At 53.7% G+C, this 20732-nt stretch overlaps 1 protein-coding gene across 5 annotated transcripts; it reads right to left on the bottom strand.

Annotated features, from left to right (window-relative positions):
- Window positions 1-939: 939 nt before the first annotated feature.
- ARMC5 (armadillo repeat containing 5) lies at window positions 940-9682 on the bottom strand. 5 transcript variants are annotated; one of them, XM_010362276.2, is made up of 8 exons: window positions 9217-9682; window positions 8744-8866; window positions 7726-8254; window positions 5695-5802; window positions 4807-5593; window positions 2870-3366; window positions 2124-2256; window positions 940-2028 (listed from the first exon to the last, which is right to left on the bottom strand). In XM_010362276.2, exons 1-8 carry the CDS (start codon window positions 9319-9321, stop codon window positions 1218-1220), a joined length of 3093 nt encoding a protein of 1030 aa, XP_010360578.1. In that variant the 5' UTR covers window positions 9322-9682; the 3' UTR covers window positions 940-1217. The 5 variants fall into 5 exon arrangements, with proteins under 5 accessions (XP_010360578.1, XP_030781147.1, XP_030781148.1 ...); XM_030925287.1 differs by having other exon boundaries at window positions 940-2046; window positions 7726-9682; XM_030925288.1 differs by having other exon boundaries at window positions 7726-9682.
- Window positions 9683-20732: the final 11050 nt, after the last annotated feature.

Raw genomic sequence — 20732 nt, 5'->3', positions numbered from 1 at the left:
CCCTGTCTCTTTAAAAAAAAAATGAAAATGTGGTACATATACACCATGGAATAGTACACAGCCTTAAAAAATTAAATAATGTCCTTTGCAGCAAAATGGATGGAGCTGGAGGCCATTATCCTAAGTAAACTAACTCAGACACAGAAAACCAAATACTGCATGTTCTCCGTTATAAGTGGGAGCTAAGCAATGGGTACACAGGGGCATGAAGATGGAAAGAGACACTGGAGACTCCAAAAAGGGGGCGGGTGGGTGTGGGGCGAGGGCTGGAAAATTACCTATTAGGTACAGTGTTCACTCTTTGGGTAATGGGTTCACTAGAAACCCAATCCCCCCCAGTACACAATACACCCGTGTAACAAACATGCACGTGTCCCTGAATCTAAAGCAAAATAATAGTTTAAAAAAAAAAAAAAAAAAAGATCTGGAAGCCAGGTGATGGAGACCCTGCCTTGGAGACCAAAGCAATGTGAGCCCTTCCCTCTCCTCAATGCCAGCACAGGTCTTTGTCTGTCTCTGGGCATGAGATTCCCTCCACAGCAGGTCTTCCTTCAGACAGACAGCAGTAGGGCACATGGCCCAGGAGATGAAAAGGGAGCCAGAGAATGGGGGCCCAAGATGGGCAACAGTCAGTAATGCAAAGGCCTTCAACACATCATCAGACTAACAGCATTCCCTCAGCACAACCCTTTCAGCCCCGAGCAAGGTCTGCGTGTCCAGTTGGGTTGCTATGTCAGAGCACTGAGGCCCTGACAGCAGGAAGCAGGCTTCCCCTGGGGCCCAAAACCACATCCTAAGCAGCAGCCTGGGAACTCAATCCTGTCCCAATACTTATTAAACTGTCACATGCAAGGGTGGTCTGTGTCCAAACACAAAGACCTGAACAAGACCCTGCTTGGTGGGCGAAGAAACAGAAGCAGACACACCACACAACACAGGTATCCAACTCCAAAGTGTTTAATCTCAACTCCAGAGGTCTGGGCCAGGCCAGGCACCTGGGGCCCTGGGCTGTTCTGCTTCTCTGGGCCCCACGCCCAGACCCTGGCCTTGGCTTCTCACTCCCAGGTCTTCAGATCGTCATCCTGGGGTCTGGCTCCATGTTCTCACCGCTGTTCCATGACGACTCCTTCTGCTCAGCCTCCTCCCTTGCCAGTCTCAGGGAGGCTCCTTCAGAGCCAATTCATCCTTGGGTCCCCTTCCCAGGGGACGTCAACAGTCTAGGCAGGGACCCTTGCCCCCAACTCAATCCCCATCACCACAGCCAGTAAAGCCTCTGTCAGGGGCCCTGCCTCTTCACCTGCTGCCTCCACAAGCCCCACCAGGGCCAGACCCCGCTTCCTCGGGCACTGCTCTGGCCCCAGTGTCCAGCGGGCACAGTGGGCAGCCAGCCGGGGCCGGCCCAGGCGGAACACCTCACCCACTGACTCTGGGCCACCCTGGGGTCCTAGGTGGATGCGGCCCACGGCCTCTTCCAGCTCCTCCTCCAGCCCAGGCAGTAGGAAACGGCCAGCAGCCTCCAGTGCCTCCTCGGCCTCTGAGCCCAGCAGGGGCTGGCCTGGAGGGGGCACAGGCCCCAGGGCAGCCCCACAGCCCCGACAACCATGCAAATGATGCAGGATAGGCCAGGCTGCGCCAGGTGACAGGCCTCGCAGGGGCACCAGGTCCATCTGGGCTTCTGCAAAGCTGCCTGACAGCAGGGCCCGGAAGAAAGGGGAGGCGGTGGCTGAGGCCGCTCGCTGGGCAGGGAGCTGGAGGCCTGAGTCCAGCAGGAAGTGCAGGTCGGGAGCTGGGACAGGGGCTGGGCCCAGCAGAGGTTCATAGAGGCAAGGGGAGGGTGAGTCTAGGTCCATGGGGACTGCCTGTGGGATGGCTGGGCTCACGGTGGGAGACACCAGGTCTTGGAGGCAGGAAAGGGAGTCCGCGGCAAAGAAGAGGAAGAGCGGGTGTGGGGCCGGCCGGGTCAGCGCCGCAAGGAGGAGCCGGAGGCCACCCTGCTCCAGGAGCAGCCGGCGCCACAGAGAGGGCTTCCTACAGGGAAGAGAGGGCCTTTCAGAAGGTGAGAAACGGGCCTGGGAAACACAGCACTCCTCCCCAGCCCCGCAAGGCACCCACTTCCCACTCACCGGCAGATGAAGGGCAGGGTCAGCGCGCAGGCCACGCGGTCCTCAGGGCTCCCTGAGAGTAAGAGGTGCGTGAGGGCCCCGACCCCGAAGGGCGACTCAGCCTGAACCGTCAGGTTCTGCAGTAGCCTCTCCCCTGCAAGTGGAAAGCTTTTCAGGCTGGGAGCTGGGGTCTGAGACAGGACTCTGGGCCGATGAAATGAAGGAGGGTAAAACCTCTGGGTGAGAAGTCAGGGCACTGAAGAGGCAGTGCTGGGCTTAGGACACCGGGAACCTGAGGTCCAGGACAACAACAGAAGGTGGGACGGTCAGGGTGTAAATCTGGTCCCCTGAAGCAGCCTGTGGTCAGGGCACAGCAGACAGGGCAGTCCCTGGCAGTGCTGGGGGTGGTGGTGAGGCCGGGGTTCACAGGTCAGGGTGCCGGTGGGGAGCAGTCAGGACAGCGCTGAACCAATGGCAGAGCCCAGAAAGCAGCACAGACCGGCCCGGATCCTGGGCGTGGGGCTGCATCTGGAGTTAGGGTATCTAGGTCCCAGGGCTTGGGCAGAGGACACAGCAGAACTCTGCCTGTAGGCCCATGAAGGGACCAGAACGTCGTGCTCCCCGCCCCACTCTGGTGACGGGTTGTCTGAAAGGACGGGCTGGGGAGGACGAGTGAGTGGGAAGGTGAGGTTCTGAGCCCTTGGAAGCCATGGGTAAGGATGGGGACTCGCACAGGGGCAAGGAGACGGGTGGGTGTGGGAACTTACCCAGCTCTCGGTGGCGGCTGTGGAGAGTGGGCCGGGCACGTGGTGCCGGCCAATCGTCGGGCGCCACCCCCAGCACCAGCCACGCCCGCAGCAGCGCTGCGCCGTAGCTGCGCACAAAGGCCTCGAGACAGGCAGGATTGCAGGTGAGGCGTGATAGGATGCGCAGTGCACGTGGGCTGGGCGGGCCCGGTGCACCGGTCACATAGGTCAGCAGGCCGTACAGGGCTGGGCCGGTCACAAGTGCCCCGCTTGGGTCAGGGGCCTGGGAAAAGCGTGAAAGCAGCAGCAGGGCTGGCCCTTCGCGTCCCCAAGGCTCCTCGTTGGCGGCGGCGGGGCTGCGGCCTGGAGTGCGCTGGGTGCGCGGTGCCCGCAGCGAGGTCGGGGTGAGGATGGGACTGGCCGGCTCCATAGGCTCCGGTGGAGGACACTGCTCAGGAGACCAGTCGGGGGAGATGTCATCAGGGCCCGCGGCATAGCCCTCGGAGATCAGCCACGACCTGTGGAGGGAAGAAAGAAAGGAGACTGAACCCAGAGCCAAGGTGAAGGGGCAGAGTCCAAGAGGCCTAAGGGGTCTTTTTTTTTTTTTTTTTTTTTTTAAAGAAACGTGGTCTCCCTCTGTAGCCCAGGCTGGAATGCAGTTGTGGGATCCTGGCTCACTGCAGCCTTGAATTCTTGAGCTCAAGCGATCCTCCCACCTCAGCCTCCCAAGTAGCTGGCACTACAGGTGTGTGCCCCCACACTCAGCTAATTTTTTAAATGTTTTATAGAGATGGGTCTTGCTATGTTGCCCAGGCTGGTCTCGAACTCCTGTGCTCAAGCGATCCTCCTGCCTTGGCCTCCCAAGGCGCTGGGATCACAGGCGTGAGCCACTGCATGAGCTAAAAGCTGTCTTGGAGGGAGGAAAAGCCAGGGGAGAGGAGGAGGGTGGAGAAAGGGGATAAATGGAAGTGAGAGGGGATAGGACTAAAACCTCATTTCAGCAATTACTGATGCCTGTCATGTGCCAAGCTGTTCTTTAGATGCTGGGTAGAAGCACTGAACAAAGTGCCTGTCCTCCTGGAGTTTATGTTCCAGTGAGAAGAAGCAGATAAGAAGTAAGAGTACTATAAGTTATGTTAGTGTGGGGCCAGTGTAGAGTACAGGGGTCATGGAGAAAATAAAAGGGAAATAGGAAGCGCTGGGGGCTGGGCATGGTGGCTCACACCTGTAATCCCTACACTTTGGGAGGCTGAGCTGGGAGGGTCACTGGAAGCCAAGAGTTCAAGACCAGTCTGGACAACAAAGCAAGATCGCCAACTGTAATGTTTAAAAAAAATAAAAAGAGTTCCTCAGCTTTCCTGTGACGCTTCAATTCATGAGTGACAGTAACAGAGTAAGAACTTGGACTCTAGAGTCCACCAGTCTGGGGCCCAGAGTTCAAAGGTGCTGGGGTGGGACCAAGGTTAAAAGGTAGATCCACCCAGTGCAGAGGATCACACCCGTAATCCCAGCACTTTGGGAGGCCAAGGCGGGTGGATCACCTGAGGTCAGGAGTTTGAGACCAGCCTGACCAACACGGTGAAACCCTGTCTCTATTAAAAATACAAAAATTAGCTGGGCATGGTGGCCGGCACCTGTAATCCCAGCTATTCGTGAGGCTGAAGCAGGAGAACTGCTTGAACCCAGGAGGCAGAGGTTGCAGTGAGTGGAGATGGCACCACTGCATTCCAGCCTGGATAACAGTGAGACCCTGTCTCAAAAAAAAAAAAAAGGTAGACCCAGGGGAGTAGAGTGTGTTAAATAGGAACTGGCAGGTGGCTGTGTGGGAATCAGGAGTCTGGGTAATAAAAGTCTTATTCAGACAGAATGGGGGTGGAGGTAGTGAAGAGGACCAAGACAGACACAAACCCCACACCACCACACTGCTCACCCTCCCAAGCCCTGATGCAGAGACTCACCTGAGGCTCCGGAAGCTTCCACCCTGTGCCCGCTCAGGGGTCCTCTCCTCAGGGAAGTCCCAGGAAGCAGCTTCTCTTCCCTCTTCTTCCTCCTCGCCAGCCTCACCACACAGCTGCCCAGCCAGGAGAGGCACAAGTCCCAGAGCTTGGAGCCGGCCCAGGGCCCCAGTGTCATAGAGAAAGCCCACAAGGGCAGCCACAATACGAGGGTGCCATGCACTGGCACGAGGGTCCCGCAGCAGGCCTATCAGTAGATCCAAGCCACCAGCATCCCGCAGCCGGGCCCGGTTGATGGCCTCACGACACAGGAGGCACACAGCCCGCACCAGGGGCTGCTGGGAGGCTGGACTAGCTCCATTAGGACCCCGGCGCTGCCGAAGCTCATCTACCAGCACCTCCACCCCACCAGCATTGCCCAGTGCAGGCCGAATCAGGCCCTGGGCACACAGGTTGGCGAGGATCAGAATGGTTCCCTCGCGTACTACCCGCTTGGGGTGGGATGCCAGGCTGACGAGTGGTCCCAGTCCCCCACCCAGACTTAGCTGCTCAGCACAGGCCCGGGAGCAGCCTCGGCTGAGTTCCAGGAGGGCACGGACAAGGGCTGAGGTCAGTGCAGCATCTGGGGCAGTGGCTAGGAGCTCGGCCAGCGGGCGCACTGCTCCCTGCTGTGCCAGGGCCAGGCGGTGCTGGGGTGAGTCTGCCAGGTTGCGGAGGGCACGCACCACGCTCTGCAGGCACTGCGAGTCCTGGCAGGCTGTCAGGCTCTCCACAAGCAGCGGAACAGCACCTGAGGGCAGGAAAGGGGAGCACAGAGGGTGAAAAAGGGCAGACACTCAAGTCTTTCTTCTGCTCCGAGTCCTAGCAGACCCCACCCTCACAGCCTCTCACCAGCACAGTGGATGTCCCCACAACTCTCAGGTTCCATGGCTAAGTTCCCCAGGGCACGGGCCGTTCGGTTCTGGATGCTGTCTGTCTTCATGCACTGAAGAATGGTCACTGCAAGGAGAGTTTGGGCTTGTGAGGGTTCTACCCCTTACTGTCTCTCTCATCAGTCACCTCGATAATGTGGCCTGAGAGGGCTGGGAAGGCTTTTGGAAGAGGCTAATGCTGGGCAGGGCACAGTGGCTCAAGCCTATAATCCCAGCACTTTAGGGGCCCAAGGTGGGTGGGTCACTTGAGGTCAGGAATTCGAGAACAGCCTGGCCAACGGGGCCAAATCCCATCTCTACTAAAAATACAAAAATTATCTAGGTGTGGTGGTGTGCACCTGTAATCCCAGCTACCTGGGAGGCTGGAGCAGGAGAATTGCTTGAACCCAGGAGGCAGAGGTCGCAGTAAGCTGAGATCGTGTCACTGCACTCCAGCCCAGATGACAGAGCAAGACTCCATCTCAAAAAAAATTAATAAATAAAAGGAAGAGGCTAACACTCCAGCTAGGTCTGGAGGGGTTCACAGGAAGGTATTTGCCAGAAGCACGGTGGATGGGAGAGTGAGAAGGCATTGCGGGTTTGGAAGTAGCCTTTCCAAAGGCCCAGAGGTAAGATGCAGTGTCTGTGAAAGGCTTCAAAGGTCAGGCCAAGGGATCAGGACTTGAATGTGAAGGCACTGGGGGCCACACAAGGTTTTTATGAAGGGGAGTGACATGATACAATCTGGCATCCATAGGGAGAATGCATTATGGGGGAAAGAATAGGAAGGGAGGAGTCAAAAGGCTATCATAATAGCCCAAGCATGAAAAGACAATAGCTTGAACCAACCCAGCTACCAGCATCACACAGCACAGAGGTACCAGTCTCTGGGCACACAACGGAAGTAGGGAGAGAGAGCAGCAGATAGATTCAGAAGACATTTAAAATGAAACATAGTAGCTGAGTGATGGGGGTTATTTAATAACCAAGGCTCTTGTCAAACATATACGGTCCAGACGCATTTTATGTAAATTTTAAATATATTAATGCTTCGCTTTATCCAAAAAGTTAAGATGTCATCAAAACTAGCATAATTTTGTGGAAGGCAGGTAGTGACATGTAAACTGCTTTCACACACTGCCACTAGGAGGCACCAATTTAGCTGGTAAACAGAAAAGCTTATGTTTTGCTAGGATTTGTTCTTACTGTGCTGGTTTTATTTTTATTTTTTTTTCCCTGCTTCCTAAGTGACTACTGGTTTGTTCAGTTTTCTAAGATATGAGGTCTTGTTATGTTGCCCAGGCTGGAATGCAGTGGCTATTCACAGACACAGTCATTGTTCACTGCAGCTTCTACTTCCCAGGCTCAAGTGATCCTTCCACCTCAGCCTATCAAGTAGCTGGAACTACAGGCGTGTACCACTGCACCCAGCTTATGCTAGTTGTTAGTAACTTGAAGTCCCCATGCTTAGAATATTTGTATATTCGTGCTATATTTGTACTTCGTTTTCTCCCCACTCTGATTTTCTGAGGTAGCTATCACTGTCCCATTTTACAAGGAATCCTAGCCTCAGAGGGGTTAGGTGACTTTTGCAGAACTCCCTTTCTGAACCACTACACCTTCCAGCTCATCAGTGGGACTTCAGAACCTTGCACAGGGCCGGACACATAGTGGGCACTGAATATCTGCTATGAACATCATAACTGGAAAATAAGAATCATCTGGAAAAGTCACCAAATAACCCTTTGGCCTCCGCTGGTCTAGCCTCGAAAGAAGTCCTCAACAACCAATTCCTAGATAATGGCTATAATGATCTGGTCTGGGAGGGCTCTCTCTCATCTAAAGAGAAAGCAGTGACGTCACGGGGCACAACAGCTTGAGAAACAGGAGCGGTGCGCCATCACAAAGCACGTTATTCCGGGATATGACACAAAGAACTCCAAACTCCCGGCCCAGACAGCAAGCGAATTGCAAACCCAATCTTTCTAGGAAACGGAGGCGGAGCACTTACCCAAAGGGAGTATGCCTCCGAGTCTGCGCACTTCGGCCCGGCACGCCCCTTCCGTACAGCAATCGGCTAGGATGCTAAGCGCCAAGTCCAGCGTCTTGCGCAGGCGCACTGGTGGTGAAGGCGTAGACGACGACACAGTGGAGGGGGCGGGGCCCGATACGGGGGCGGGGCTAGAAGCTGCTGACGCGGCCGAGGGGGCGGAGCCGGGGCTTGCCTGGGACGGGGCGGAACCCGCTGCAGCCGCTCGCCGTAGCAGCGCGAGTAGGGGGCGGAGCCCGCCGCGTGCCCGGAAGCGCTCGATTCCCCCCGCTGCCTTGATGTGGCGCGTGCGGAGGGCTAGGAGCGCGCGGCCCAGGGGTGTCTCGTTGGTAGCTGGGTCCTTTTCCCCACCCAGACCCTCCCCGGCCGCCGCCGCGAGCTGCGCGAGGCAAAACGAGAGCGAGTCCGTGAGGGTTGGCTTCGCAGCCGCCATCTTGGCTCGGGCCTCAGACTCCGCCCCGCTTCTCGCCGCTGATCCCAGGGAGCGGAACTGGAAGACAGGGGAGTCGCCGGGCACCGCCTCACTGACGCTGTTTAAATAGCGCCCTCGCAGCGATGCAAGTCGGAAGTTGTAGTTCTCGACCCCGGAAGTCTGTCCTTGCAAAGAAGGCGCGGCGGTACCCTTATTGCTGCGCATCCTAGGACGCGCGGGTGGTGCATGCGGGAGGTGTGGTCCGCGCCGAGCTTCGCACGCCTACCTCGGGACGCGCGGGAAACTCTTCCAAGGCCCTCCAGGTGGGCCGGGACCTCCGGACAGCCCAGACGTCCGACCACGGAGCCTTCGTGCCGTGCTCCGCCCCCGGCGTGCACTCGGCGGGGACCGCCTTTCCTCCTCTAGGCTCGCTTCGCTGCCCCCCAGCGGTGGTGCGGCCCGGCCCCGGGACCGACTCCGAGAACCCCGAGCCGGGCCGAAAGTGAGAGGTCCTGACCGCGCCGCAGACGCGTCGCTCGGTCAGAGGAAGAAGAGGGTTAAACCTACCGAGAACGTTCGCTGCCTCTTCCTAGGGTGACGGGCTTGTGGAATTTTCCGTTTCCGGAGCTGGACCCCGGTGTCCCGAGTATCCTGCGCTCTGGACGTGGCCGTGAGCTCAGGAGCTGGCGTCTAGGAAAGAGGGAGTTCTTCACCCGCAGTGCAGTCGGCTGTGCCAGAACAGACAAGGGAGAATCCAGACGGGGCGGGGCGGCGGGGGAGCGGAACGTTAGCATCCCGGAGAGCTCCCAGGTCACCCTGGATTGCAGGTGGCTCCGCCTGAGCAGCCCTTCCTGGTGTGGCAGGAGCAGCTGCCCGTCTGGAAAATGGTCAGGCTCTGGCCCTGGGGAGGAAGAAGCCTTTGCCAAGAGCAACCGTCTACAAGCCCCAAAACCTGCGAGTGCCGGAAGTGTGGGCTGACCACAGCCTACCTCCCCGGCTTCATTCACCACCAAGGCAGCCACGCTGGTGACAAGCCTTACCGTTGTCCGGGGTATGGCAGAAGCTTCCGATGTGGCTCTGATGTGGTTAAGCACCACTGGGTACACACAGGTGAAAAGCCATACTCCTGCCCCGAGTGTGACCATCGCTTCAGCCCTACACCTGTGCCTTGTGTGGTAAGACTTTCAGCGTCACCTCAAACCTGATCCAGCACCAGCGTTTACACACCGCTAAAAGCCTTACCGCTGAGGGGACTGCGGAAAGAGCCTCAGGCTTAGCTCCAACCTGTTGCAGCACCTGCGGTCTGCATGGGTGAGAAGGCCTCTAAATGCCTTGTTTGTAGTAAGGGTTCTGTGCACAGTTGGAATCTGCTGCGGCACCAGCACAGTCACGAAGTCCGGAAACCTGATGCTTGGTGGTGAGTGTGGCTAGAGCTTCGGCCAGAGCTCCCACCTGGCTCGTCCACTAGGCAGCCCACAGCGGCGAGAAGCCCTGCATCTGCCTGCAGTGTGGCAAGGCCTTAGCCAGAAGCTCCAACCTGGGCCAGCACCAGCAGACGCACCAGGGCGGCAGCCTGTGCCAATAGCCCTGGCTTCAGTTTTAGCTGAAACTTCAGCTCTGACTCTGGTTCGGACCTCAAGGAAATGGAAGGAACCAGGTCTCTAAGCAGATCCCCTTCTGCTCCCCTAGGGCTGTTGGTTTTAGAGCTAATGATGGGATTTGGTTGGGGCGGAGGGGGGTTCTCCACGTATTTTTGCCCAACCCTTTGCCGAGTCAGGGAACCCCAGTCTGGGCTGGGCATGGTGGCTCATACCTGTAATCCCAGCACTTTGGGAGGCCAAGGCTGGCGGATCACTGGAGGCCAGGAGTTCGAGACTAGCCTGGCCAACATATTGAAACCCTATCTCTACTAAATAAAAAAAACAAGCCAGGCGTGTTGGCTCTCGCCTGTAATCCCAGCTACTCGGGAGGGTGAGGCAGGAGACTCACTTGAACCCCTGGAGGTGGAGGCTGCAGTGAGCGAATATCGTACCCCTGCACTCCAGCCTGGGCAACAGAGACTGTCTCAAAAAAAAAATAAAAAAATTTTTTAAAGAGTCCCAGTCTGGAAGAATCTGAACCCTAGAGCTGTCTGTGATCACTGCCTTCAAAGAGCCCACCCAGCTAAGAGGGCTTAGGTTTGTTCTTTGAAGTTACAAAGGCAGAATGTCGACCAGCTGAAGGGAGACTTTTGGGATGGCAGGAGAGAGTTTTGGACCCAGCTGCCTGCAGATCTGGCAGTAGCTGATGCAATCGCTTCACAGGCCTAGGGAGTGATGGGGTTAATCACACCTAGAACAACAGGTATCTCTTCCCAGAGGAGTGGGACCAGAAATCGGGCAAGCCCCTGTGAGGAGTGCCGTGGCAGGGCATTCCTAACCTCCAGAGGGAACCATGAGGGAGCTTGTGTCCCGGCAGACGAGCCAGAGAATTTGAACTTGGGACCATTGTGTGAGCTCTGGGTGTGTGAGCCCTTCAAACGTCCTCTCAGCACGTGACAACTATCCTTATGGGTGATACTGTGGTGGTGGGACCGCCAGAACAGACCTGTATGTTGAGTTCAGGGGATGCTTTGTTGCATTTCTGGGCAGGGGCAAGAGGCGCTTTCCCCTTCCTTATCCCCTTCCCTTCCAAGTTCCCCAGGCTCCTTTCCTGCCACTCTGTCCAGAGAGGGAAAAGTGGTGAAGAGTCACTTGTGCCTGGACACTGGGGACTGAATGTGGCCCTTTTGCCTGGGCATTGCCCAAACATACATTTCTACTGGTAAAACTTTATGTGTGGGCGGCAAGCCACCCAGGTGCCAAGGCAAGAGACCGAGGGCACAAGCTGTTCAGTATAATAAAGAAAATATATAAAATAAGAATAGTTATATTAGATATAAATCATAGATGTGATTATATGTGAATATCAATCATTAGTTGTAGCAATTACTCTTTATTCCAATATTATAATAATCCTTGCTCTACAATCATAACCTAGGGAAAGTCAGGCATACAGAGCTAGGAGCTGAAGGGACATGATGAGAAGTGACCAGAAGACAGGAGTGCGAGCCCTCTGTCAGGCCCGGACAGGGCCACCAGAGGGCTCCTTGGTCTAGCGGTAACGCCAGCGTCTGGGAGGATGCCCATTGCCAAGCAGACCGTGGTCTAGCAGTAGCATCAGTGTCAAGGAAAAGCACCCGCTACCTAGCAGACCGGGAAAGGGAGTCTCCCTTTCCCCGGGGAGTTTAGAAAGGACTCGACTCCACCACCTCTTGTGGAGGGCCTGACATTAGGCCCACCTGCAGTTACCTGGAGGCCTAACCATCTCCCTGTGATGCTGTGTTTCAGTGGTCATGCTCCTGGTCTGCTTTCATGTTCCATCCTGTACAACTGGCTCTGCCCTCTAGATAGCAGCAGCAAAATTAGTGAAAGTACTAAAATTCTCTGATACGCAGAAATAATGGCGTAAGCTGTCTTTCTCTCTCTGTCTCTCTCTCTCCCCCACCCTCTCTCCCCGCCTTGGCTGCTGAACAGGGAAAGGCCCCCTGTCCAGTGGGCATGTGACCCACGTGACCTTACCTATCATCGGAGATGGCTCACACTCCTTACCCTGCCGCCTTGTCTTGTATCCAGTAAGTAACAGTGCACCGTGGCATTCGGGACCACTACTGGTCTCCGCGTCTTGGTGGTAGTGGTCACCTGGGCCCAGCTGTCTTGTCTTTTATCTCTTTGTCTTGTGTCTTTATTTCTATGATCTCTTGTTCGCATACGGGGAGAAAAACCCACCAACCCTGTGGGGCTGGTCCTTACGGTATGTGGGAGCCAGGGGGAGGCTTCCCAAGCACCTACCTGTGCTCAGAGCAGAGACCAAGCTGTAAGGCCCTTTCCTTCCCTGCTAGGGGAGGGAGTTGTCTGTTTCAAGGACCTAATGCCCACCCCTGTGGGACAGTCCTACCATCAATCCAGGCATCTGGTCTGCTGTCCCCAAATTTTACTATCCTTTTTTTTTTTTTTTTTTTCCTTTTGAGACAGAGTCTCACTCTGTTGCCCAGACTGGAATGGCACGATCTCAGCTCACTGCAACCTCCGCCTCCTGGGTTAAAGCATTTCTCCTGCCTCAGCCTCTCGAGTAGCTGGGACTACAGGCATGCGCCACAACGCCAGCCAGTGTTTGTATTTTTAGTAGAGGGTTTCACCATGTTGGCCAGGCTGGTCTCAAACTCCTGACCTCAAGTGATCCACCCGCCTCAGCCCCCAAAAGTGCTAGGATTACAGGCATGAGCCACCACGCCTGGCAATTTTGCCATCTTTTATCAGGCCTTCTGTGTCCAGGACGCTACCCACATAGAGTAGAAGCTAAAGGGAAGGGATGTGAAGTGACCTCGCCCTCAGCTTCTAGCTCATGGTGTCAAGGCTTGTGTGACCTTAGACAACGTCTTCCTCTTCTGAGCCTGTTTCTTCATCTGTAAAACAGGGATGGAGGTTGTGGTAAAGATGCCATGGGAACACTGAACACGCATGAAGCAGCTGGGCCAGGGATGACTCGGCAGACCTCAGTTTTCCTCTCCCTCCTGCCTAGAGCTCTGTTAGCAAGCATCATGCAGCTCACACGAGAGCTCCCCACTGAGGTTACGGAAATGAAGGTAGCAGCCTCAGTCCTTGGGTAGCCTGTTGCCCCTTGAAGGAAACACACTCAGGATCAGCAGCAACACAGAGTGAATGACGCCGGGGTGGCGAAGGGGCCTTTCCTGGAGCAAATGCAGGAGGCTTCGTGGAGATGACATGTAATGAACAGCACTCATCTCAGGCTGGGAGCAGCACATGCCCCTGGCAGAGGGTCAGTGATGAGGTACAGGGTTCTTGACATCTTCCTCACCCAGGACCCTTCAGGGAGTACAAGCCAGGGTTTAAGTGAAGGGCCTGAGCCCAGCACATGCATAGTAGGCACTCAATGAATAATTGTCATGATCAGGTCCTTTTTACACTGCTTACTAGTGGCCTTTAAGCCTCAGTTTCCTCAGAGTCGCCTTGAGTAAGTGTCAAGTGTTGTAGACCTCTGCAAAATTCGTAACTGCTTAGGTATGGGTAGAGTAACGATGGAAGGAGGATTCAGAGACTTGTAAGCTAATTTCTCACATTACGGCAGGTATTCCTGGGATCCCTCTCCTCTCCAATTGCATACAACAGGTTCTGACCAGAACAGGGAGGCAGGCCAGACCTCAGAAGCAGAGGGACGGGCTTAATCTAACAGGAGTTTGTCCCATGTCCTGCATGCACTGTACCCTGTGCTGAGTTTCGAAGCAGCTTCACTGTCCAATCTTGTGACCCAGTGCCCAAACCGGAGATGGGAAACACATTTGTTCTGGCTGTGTGTGTGTGTGTGTGTGTGTGTGTGTGTTTTCAAACAAGCCAAGATTTTTACTTTTTGAGGTTCCATTGTGTTGCCCAAGCTGGTCTGAAACTTCTAGGCTCAAGTGATCCCCCTGCCTCAGCCTCCCAAAGTGCTGGAATTACAGGTATGAGCTACCACGCCCGTTTATTTGTTTATTTTTTATTTTTGAGAGAATCTCACTCTGTCATCCAGGCTGGAGTGCAGTGGTGCAATCGTGGCTCACTGTAGCCTCAATCTCCTGGGCTCAAGTGATCCTCCCACCTTAACCTCCCAAGGAGCTGGGGCTACAGGCATACACCAGCACACTTGGCTAATTTTTTTGATTCTTAAAAAATGTTTTGTAGAGACGGGGTCTCACAAGATTGCCCAGGCTGATCTTGAACTCCTGAGTTCAAGTGTTCCTCTAGTCGTGGCCTCCCAAAATGCTGGGATTACAGGTGTGAGTCACCTAACCTGGTCTTTTTATTTTTTTAAAGAGCCAACGTTTAAATAAGGAGATTTCATATCACAGTCGATTTCTGGGGTTTGGTTTGTTGTTTTTCTTGTTTTTTTTTTTTTTTTATTTGAGACAGGATCTCGCCAGGTTGCAGGCTGGTCTTGAACTCCTGGGCTCAAATGATCCCCTGCTGGCCGGGCGCGGTGGCTTGCGCCTGTAATCCCAGCACTTTGGGAGGCCGAGGTGGGCAGATCACGAGGTCAGGAGATCAAGAGCATCCTGGCTAACACGGTGAAATCCTGTCTCTACTAAAAATAGAAAAAATTAGCTGGGTGTGGTGGCGGGCCCCTGTAGTCCCAGCTACTCAGGAGGCTGAGGCAGGAGAATGGCGTGAACCCAGGAGGCAAAGCTTGCAGTGAGTGGAGATCCTGCCACTGCACTCCAGCCTGGGTGACAGAGCAGGACTTCAGCTCAAAAAAAAAAAAAAGATCCCCTGCCCTGGCCCTTCCCTCCCCGACCCGCCTCAGCTTCCCAAAGTGGTAGGATTACAAGCGTCAATCACCACGCCCGGCCTGCTTTATTATTTATATCAAAAGATGCTGCAACATTGGATCGTTATAGGAGCAATTTGTTGAGTAGTGGCTGTCCTGGACATGGGGACAGGGACACTCCCTCTTGTATCCCTGACTCAGTACATTTCATGTGTGTTACTTGCCTGTCCCCTGCAGAAAAGCACTTGAGGTTACAGTCTCCATCCCACCCCACTGTGAGTGAGAAGGACTTTTCCATGCAGTGAAGCCACTTTTCCCCTTTCCTTCCCCTCTCCCTGTTCCCTACTCTGCCATTTTCCTTCTTCTCCCCCAGAATTCCTCTATGAAATACCTGACCTTCCCTGAGCCCCTGCCACCCCACCTCCACTCCCTGCTATGACATCACCCCCTAATTTGAAGCTCCTTTCCCTATCTGAAGGGAGGCAGAAACAGAGTGCACAGGCTCAGCTAGGCAAGGCAGACCCTTGCATACATGGGTCAGAGGTCAGGGTCCCTGGCAGACATTCCTCCCAGAGCGACTATAGGAAGCAAGCCAGTATAGGGGTACTCTAAATGCTAGACAGGAGGGGGTAGTGTCGTCTCATCTGGGCTGGCCCTGCTCCTGCTTAGCTCTGTGCATAAGACTGTCTCCACTACAGTCACAGTTATGTCTCTGAGCTCACCCAGTCCCGGGTCCCAGGTTCCTGGCTCTAAGCCTGGTGAGACACACACAGGCTGGTGCTGTGGGGTGGATGTGGCCACTGGAGCCCACCCACCTGGAAGCTCAGCTGTGGTGAGGCAGGCAGTTTTGGAGGGGTACTTGGGATGCTGGAGGAGTGTCCCCCATCCTAGGCCAGATTCCCTCCCTCCCTCCCTTTCCTGGACATCCACATAGGCATGCTCCAGGAGGACAGAGACTGTTGTCTGCACTGTCCCTGCTAAGTCCCCCACATCCCACAAGGGACAAGCATAGAGAGCCACGAGAAAGGGCCCCGCACTGCCGAGGTGATTGGCAGCTTCTCTTTCCTGGGATCTGGGTCCCTTTCCCAAAGGAGTGGAGGAAGAGGGGGAAGCTGTCCCAGGAAGGGCTGAGGAGGGGAGGCTGGCTCAAGGCAGCCCTGCCTACCTTCTACCCCAGTGCAGCTGCAGGGCTGAAGGCCCCAGGGCTATTCAGCCATGGGTGCAGGTGAATCCCTAGCCAGGGACAGAGACCAGGGTCCATTTCGGAAGGGGATGGCTGGCAGATCCAAGACCTGCAAAAAGGAGGTCAAGGATTCAGTTCTGAGAAAGAGTCATGTAAAGTGACTCCAAATGCTGATGGAGTCAAGAAACCAAAGAAGGAGGCAGACAATCCAGTTTGCTGGTATTGGGTGATTTATTAGGGAAACCTACAGGCAGAAGCATGGTCTACCTGTGAAATGGAGGTCTCTGCACTGCAAGGCCCCAGGCCCAGGACTTATATCGTGGGGAAAAAATATGCATGCTCTGGAAGGAATGTCTAGGTGGTTGTGAGTGTCACAGCGTCTGATTTCTGGACTAGCACAAGGGTTGTTTTGGAGGAAATTACAGTGAAGAGGTCTTTCTACATAAAGAGTAACCCCCGAGGGCCGGGCGCAGTGGCTCACGCCTGGAATCCCAGCACTTTGGGAGGCCGAGGTGGGCAAATCACCTGACGTCAAGAGTTCGAGACGGTGGTGAAACCCTGTCTCTACCAAAAATACAAAAATTAGCCAGGCATGGTGGCACGTGCCTGTAATCCCAGCTACTTGGGAGGTTGAGGCAGGAGAATTGCTTGAACCCAGGAGGCAGAGATTTCAGTGAGCCAAGATCGTGCCACTGCACCCCAGTCTGGAAGAAAGAGTGAAACTCTGTTTCAAAAAACAAACAAACAACAACAACAACAAAAAACATCAGCTTGACGTTTTGGAGGCATTCCCAGACTCAGGGTTAGCAGATTAGCATTTAGAAGAAAGTCTTGTCCCCACAGATTCCCTGACCTCAGCTACCGTGAAGGGTGGGAAAAGGAGTCCTTAGCAAGAAGTCCAGGAAGTTGACAACCTCCTCAGACCTGATAGGACACTCCCCTCTCCACCCTACCTCCTGGCTCATTTAATCTCAGGGGTGTGAGGACCTCTGAGATAGGTCTCTGCTGCCTGGGAATGGCTCTCTCTCATTCCTGGGAATGGGTCTCTGGTGCCTGGGAATGGGTCTCTCTGATTCCTGGGAATGGGTCTCTGATGCCTAGGAATGGGTCTCTGGTGCCTGCGAATGAGTCTCTGGTGCATGGGAAGTGCCCATGGGATCTCCCTCTCTCCTTCCACTGCTTCCCCACACATGCTATTCCAGATCATGGACATGCTGCCTGTCACCTCCCTCCACCCCAGGCGTGCTTGGGCTCTTGTGCTGTAGCCACTCAGAGTTGGAAGGGGGTGGAGGGGAGAGAGCAGCTCCATCTGAGGCCATGCCCTCATGAATAACTTGAGAATGGAGAATTTTCATTCATTGTGAAGGAGAAGCAACCCCAACCCCACTCTAGTCATCATCTGGGCAAAAATTTGGACCCAGAGGCTCCCAGGCTCCCAGTGTTTCCTGCTAGGATCGGCTAGAAGGAGCCAGGATTGGGATTCCAGGAATCCTGTCAGCAGAGAATGCCAGACTCCTCCTCTCCTGGACCCCAGGAGTCTCAACCGCACCACTCATGTCTCAGGGTTAACCAGAGACTCCCTGAGACAGATCCTAGAGGATTCCCAAGTGATAGGATAAAAAGAGAGGTACTGAGACCTCCTGGCGTGGGTGACCTCTCCCAGGCTGGCCAACCTCCCTGATTCAGAACCTTGCTGAGCTCCAGGAGTGAATGAAGTAAAGGGAGCCCCTAGGAGTTCAGGAAGCAGAGATTTCCAAGTCCATGCACCAAAGCTCATGCCCTCAATTCTCAGGAAAGACCTCACTCAGTTAAAAAATTTTGTATCATGAAAGGGTAAATGAATGAATTAGTGAATCTGGTTTCTAAGTCAATGGCTTACTAGAAATATAGTAAATTAGAAAACAAAAAGGTGGTGGCTCACACCTATAATCCCAGCACTTTGAGATGCTGAGGTGGGAGGACAGTTTGAGCCCAGGAGTTCGAGACTAGCCTGAGCAACATAGCAAATCCCATCTCTAGAAAAAATTAAAAAACTAGCTAGGGGTGGTGATTCACTGTAGTTCAGCTATTCAGGAGGCTGAGGCAGGAGGACAGCTTGAGCCCAGGAGTTTGAGACTGCAGTGAGCTAGGATTGTGCCACTGCACCCCAGCCTGGGCAACAGAGTGAGACCCTGCCTCTCTCTATATATTTTTTTTTAAAAGAGAATTCTTCAAAGGAGATCTGCTCTTCCTTTCCTACACCCATTCCCTTTCCTCCTTTTCCTGAACAATGCTGTCTTACAGCCTCTAAGGGCAGGCAGAGCCAAAGAGGCATCTGCTGGGTGTGGGGAGTGAGACGCAGGAGGCCAGAGCGCGCATCAGAGCTCCAGCAGGCGGGGGGAGGGTGTCCACACGAGAGGGTGGCCTGGCTCCCCGTGGCAGAACCTGATAGGATTAGGAGGGCATCAGCCACGGGAAGGAGATGGCAAGAGAGATAAGAAACTGCTTCCACCAGCTATTGGTCAAATATGTACGCATATGAAAGATAATGACAGTCAGGTTTCTCAGTGTCAGAGAAAACCGAGACACAGATCAGGAAAGGGAGAGAATGTGGGTGGCACTTGTGTGTCGAATTGGAACTGGAGGTATAGGAGTAGACTCAGGATTTTCAGAAAGTGTTTAGATAGACATAGAAATTAGTATGGGTGTGTATATGTGTATGTGCACGCAGATGTGTGTAAATGTCCATATAGTCCCTAGCTCTGGAAGGCCTTGGAGCAGTGCCATCCCAATAACAAAAAGGTTTTTATGGTTTTTTGAGATAGGGTCTCACTCTCTCACCCAGACTAGGGTGCAGTGGTGCAACCACACGACCACAGCCCACTGCAGCCTCGACCTCCTGGGCTCAGGTGATACTCCTGTGTCAGCCTCCCAAGTAGCTGGGACTACAGGCACATGCCACCACACCCAGCTAATTTTTAAATTTTTTTGTTGAGACAGGGGTTTTGCTATGTTGCCCAGGATGGCCCCGAACTCCTGGGCTCAAGCAGTCCTCCCACCTCAGTTTCCCAAAGTGCTGGTACTACAGGTGTGTAACAAACAGTTTTAAGGTAATCAGAATCAAGAAATGGTTGAAGTGATGCTCTGGAATAATGGAGACTAGAGAGTTGTGACAACTAAATGCAATGTGTGGTGTGGTAGCATTTTTCTGGGCTGTAGTCCCTAGATGGGTAGAGAAGAAAGCCCCGGGGAGGGTGAAGAGGTGGGGGTGTGGAAGACATCAGAGAGAGCACAGGGCAGAGCGCAGAGAACTGCATCCATTACAGGCTTCGCCGCACCCTCAGCATGGCTGCTCCACACCAGCAGGTGCCCTCGCTTCCTAGCGGTGGGCACACGTCACTGGATCCTCACAAATGAGCAGCTGGGAGAATGTTTGCAGCCTGGAGATTCAGGGCTTTGTCAGCACCCTGGGAAGGTTTTGTTCTTGGGTTTTGGGTTTTTGGTTTTTAGATTTTTTTTTAGTAACAATATCACTGTATTTATTCTCTACGGTACACTTTTAAATTGCTTCAACATTTTCCCCTCAAAATAAAAAAGAACAACAAAAAAGAAATTCCAAAGCTTAGAACTGAATTATTTGGCCCTTTTTTTCTCTCTCTCTTTTTTTTTTTTGAGATGGACTCTCACTCTGTCACCTAGGCTGGAGAGCAGTGTCACGATCTCGGCTCACTGCAACTTCCACCTCCCAGGTTCAAGTGATTCTCCTGCTTCAGTCTCCTGAGTAGCTGGGACCACAGGCACATGCCACCACACCACTCAGCTAGTTTTTTGTTTGTTTGTTTGTATTTTTAGTAGAGACAGAGTTTCACCGTGTTAGCCAGGATGGTCTCGATCTCCTGACCTTGTGATCCGCCCCTCTTGGCCTCCCAAAGTGCTGGGATTACAGGTGTGAGCCACCACACCTGGCCTTGGCCCTTTCTTTTTTTTTTTTTTTATCTCCTCGCAGTTTTCTCCCTTTTTTTTTTTTAATTGAATTTACAAACAGAGGCAAGGTCTTGTTATGTTGCCCAGGCTGGTCTCGAACTCCTAGGCTCAAGGGATCCTCCCAATTTGGCCTCTCAAAGTGCTGGATTACAGGTGTAAGCCACCGCACCTGGCCCCAGCTCTCTTAATCGCCAGCACTCCTCTTGGAAGTCCCTCATCTTGATGACCTTATTTAAGGTCACCTTCTCACAGGCCCTTTTTTTTTTTTTTTTTTTTTTTTGAGAGGGAGTTTCATTCCTTTTGCCCAGGCTGCAGTGCAATGGCACAGTCTCGGCTCACTGCAACCTCCGTCTCCTGGGTTCAAGCCATTCTCTTGCCTCAGCCTCCCAAGTAGCTGGGATTACAGACGTCTGCCACCACACCCGGCTAATTTTTTGGAATTTTTAGTAGAGACGGTATTTCACCATGTTGGCCAGGTTGGTCTCGAACTCCTGACCTCAGGTGATCTGCTTGCCTCAGCCTCCCAAAGTGCTGGGATTACAGGCGTGAGGTGCCATGCCCAGCCAGGCCCTGTCATCAAATACAGTCACACTGGGGGTTAAACTTCAATGTATAAATTTGGGAGCGATACAAACATTCAGTCCATAACACCCCCTATCCCCCAACCCTAGGCAACCACTACTCTACATCTTATCTCTACAGATGACCTATTCTGGACAAGTCATATAAATGGAATCATACAGTGCATGATCTTTTGTGTCTGGCTTCTTTCACATAGTGTAATGTTATCAAGGTTCATCCACACCGTAGCATCTCATTTCTTTTTATTAGGAATAATACGGTTTCACTTTATGGATTACTGTGGTTTGAACATGTCCCCCCAGAGTTCATGTGTTGGAAACTTAACCTCCAATGCAACTGTTGAGACGTGGGAACTTTAAGAAGTGATTAGGTTATGTGGGCTCTTCTCTCATGAATGGATTAATGGCATTATTGCATGAGTAGGTTAGTTATCAAGGATGGGTTCTGCCCCCCCACCCCCTCTCTTGCACTGTCTTGCCCTTCTGCTTT

The sequence above is a fragment of the Rhinopithecus roxellana genome, chromosome 20 (genome assembly GCF_007565055.1).
Source record: "Rhinopithecus roxellana isolate Shanxi Qingling chromosome 20, ASM756505v1, whole genome shotgun sequence".
In the NCBI taxonomy this organism is placed as follows: Eukaryota; Metazoa; Chordata; class Mammalia; order Primates; family Cercopithecidae; genus Rhinopithecus; species Rhinopithecus roxellana.
The sequence above is the reverse complement of the archived record's forward strand: the minus strand, read 5'-3'. Positions and strand labels throughout refer to the sequence as shown.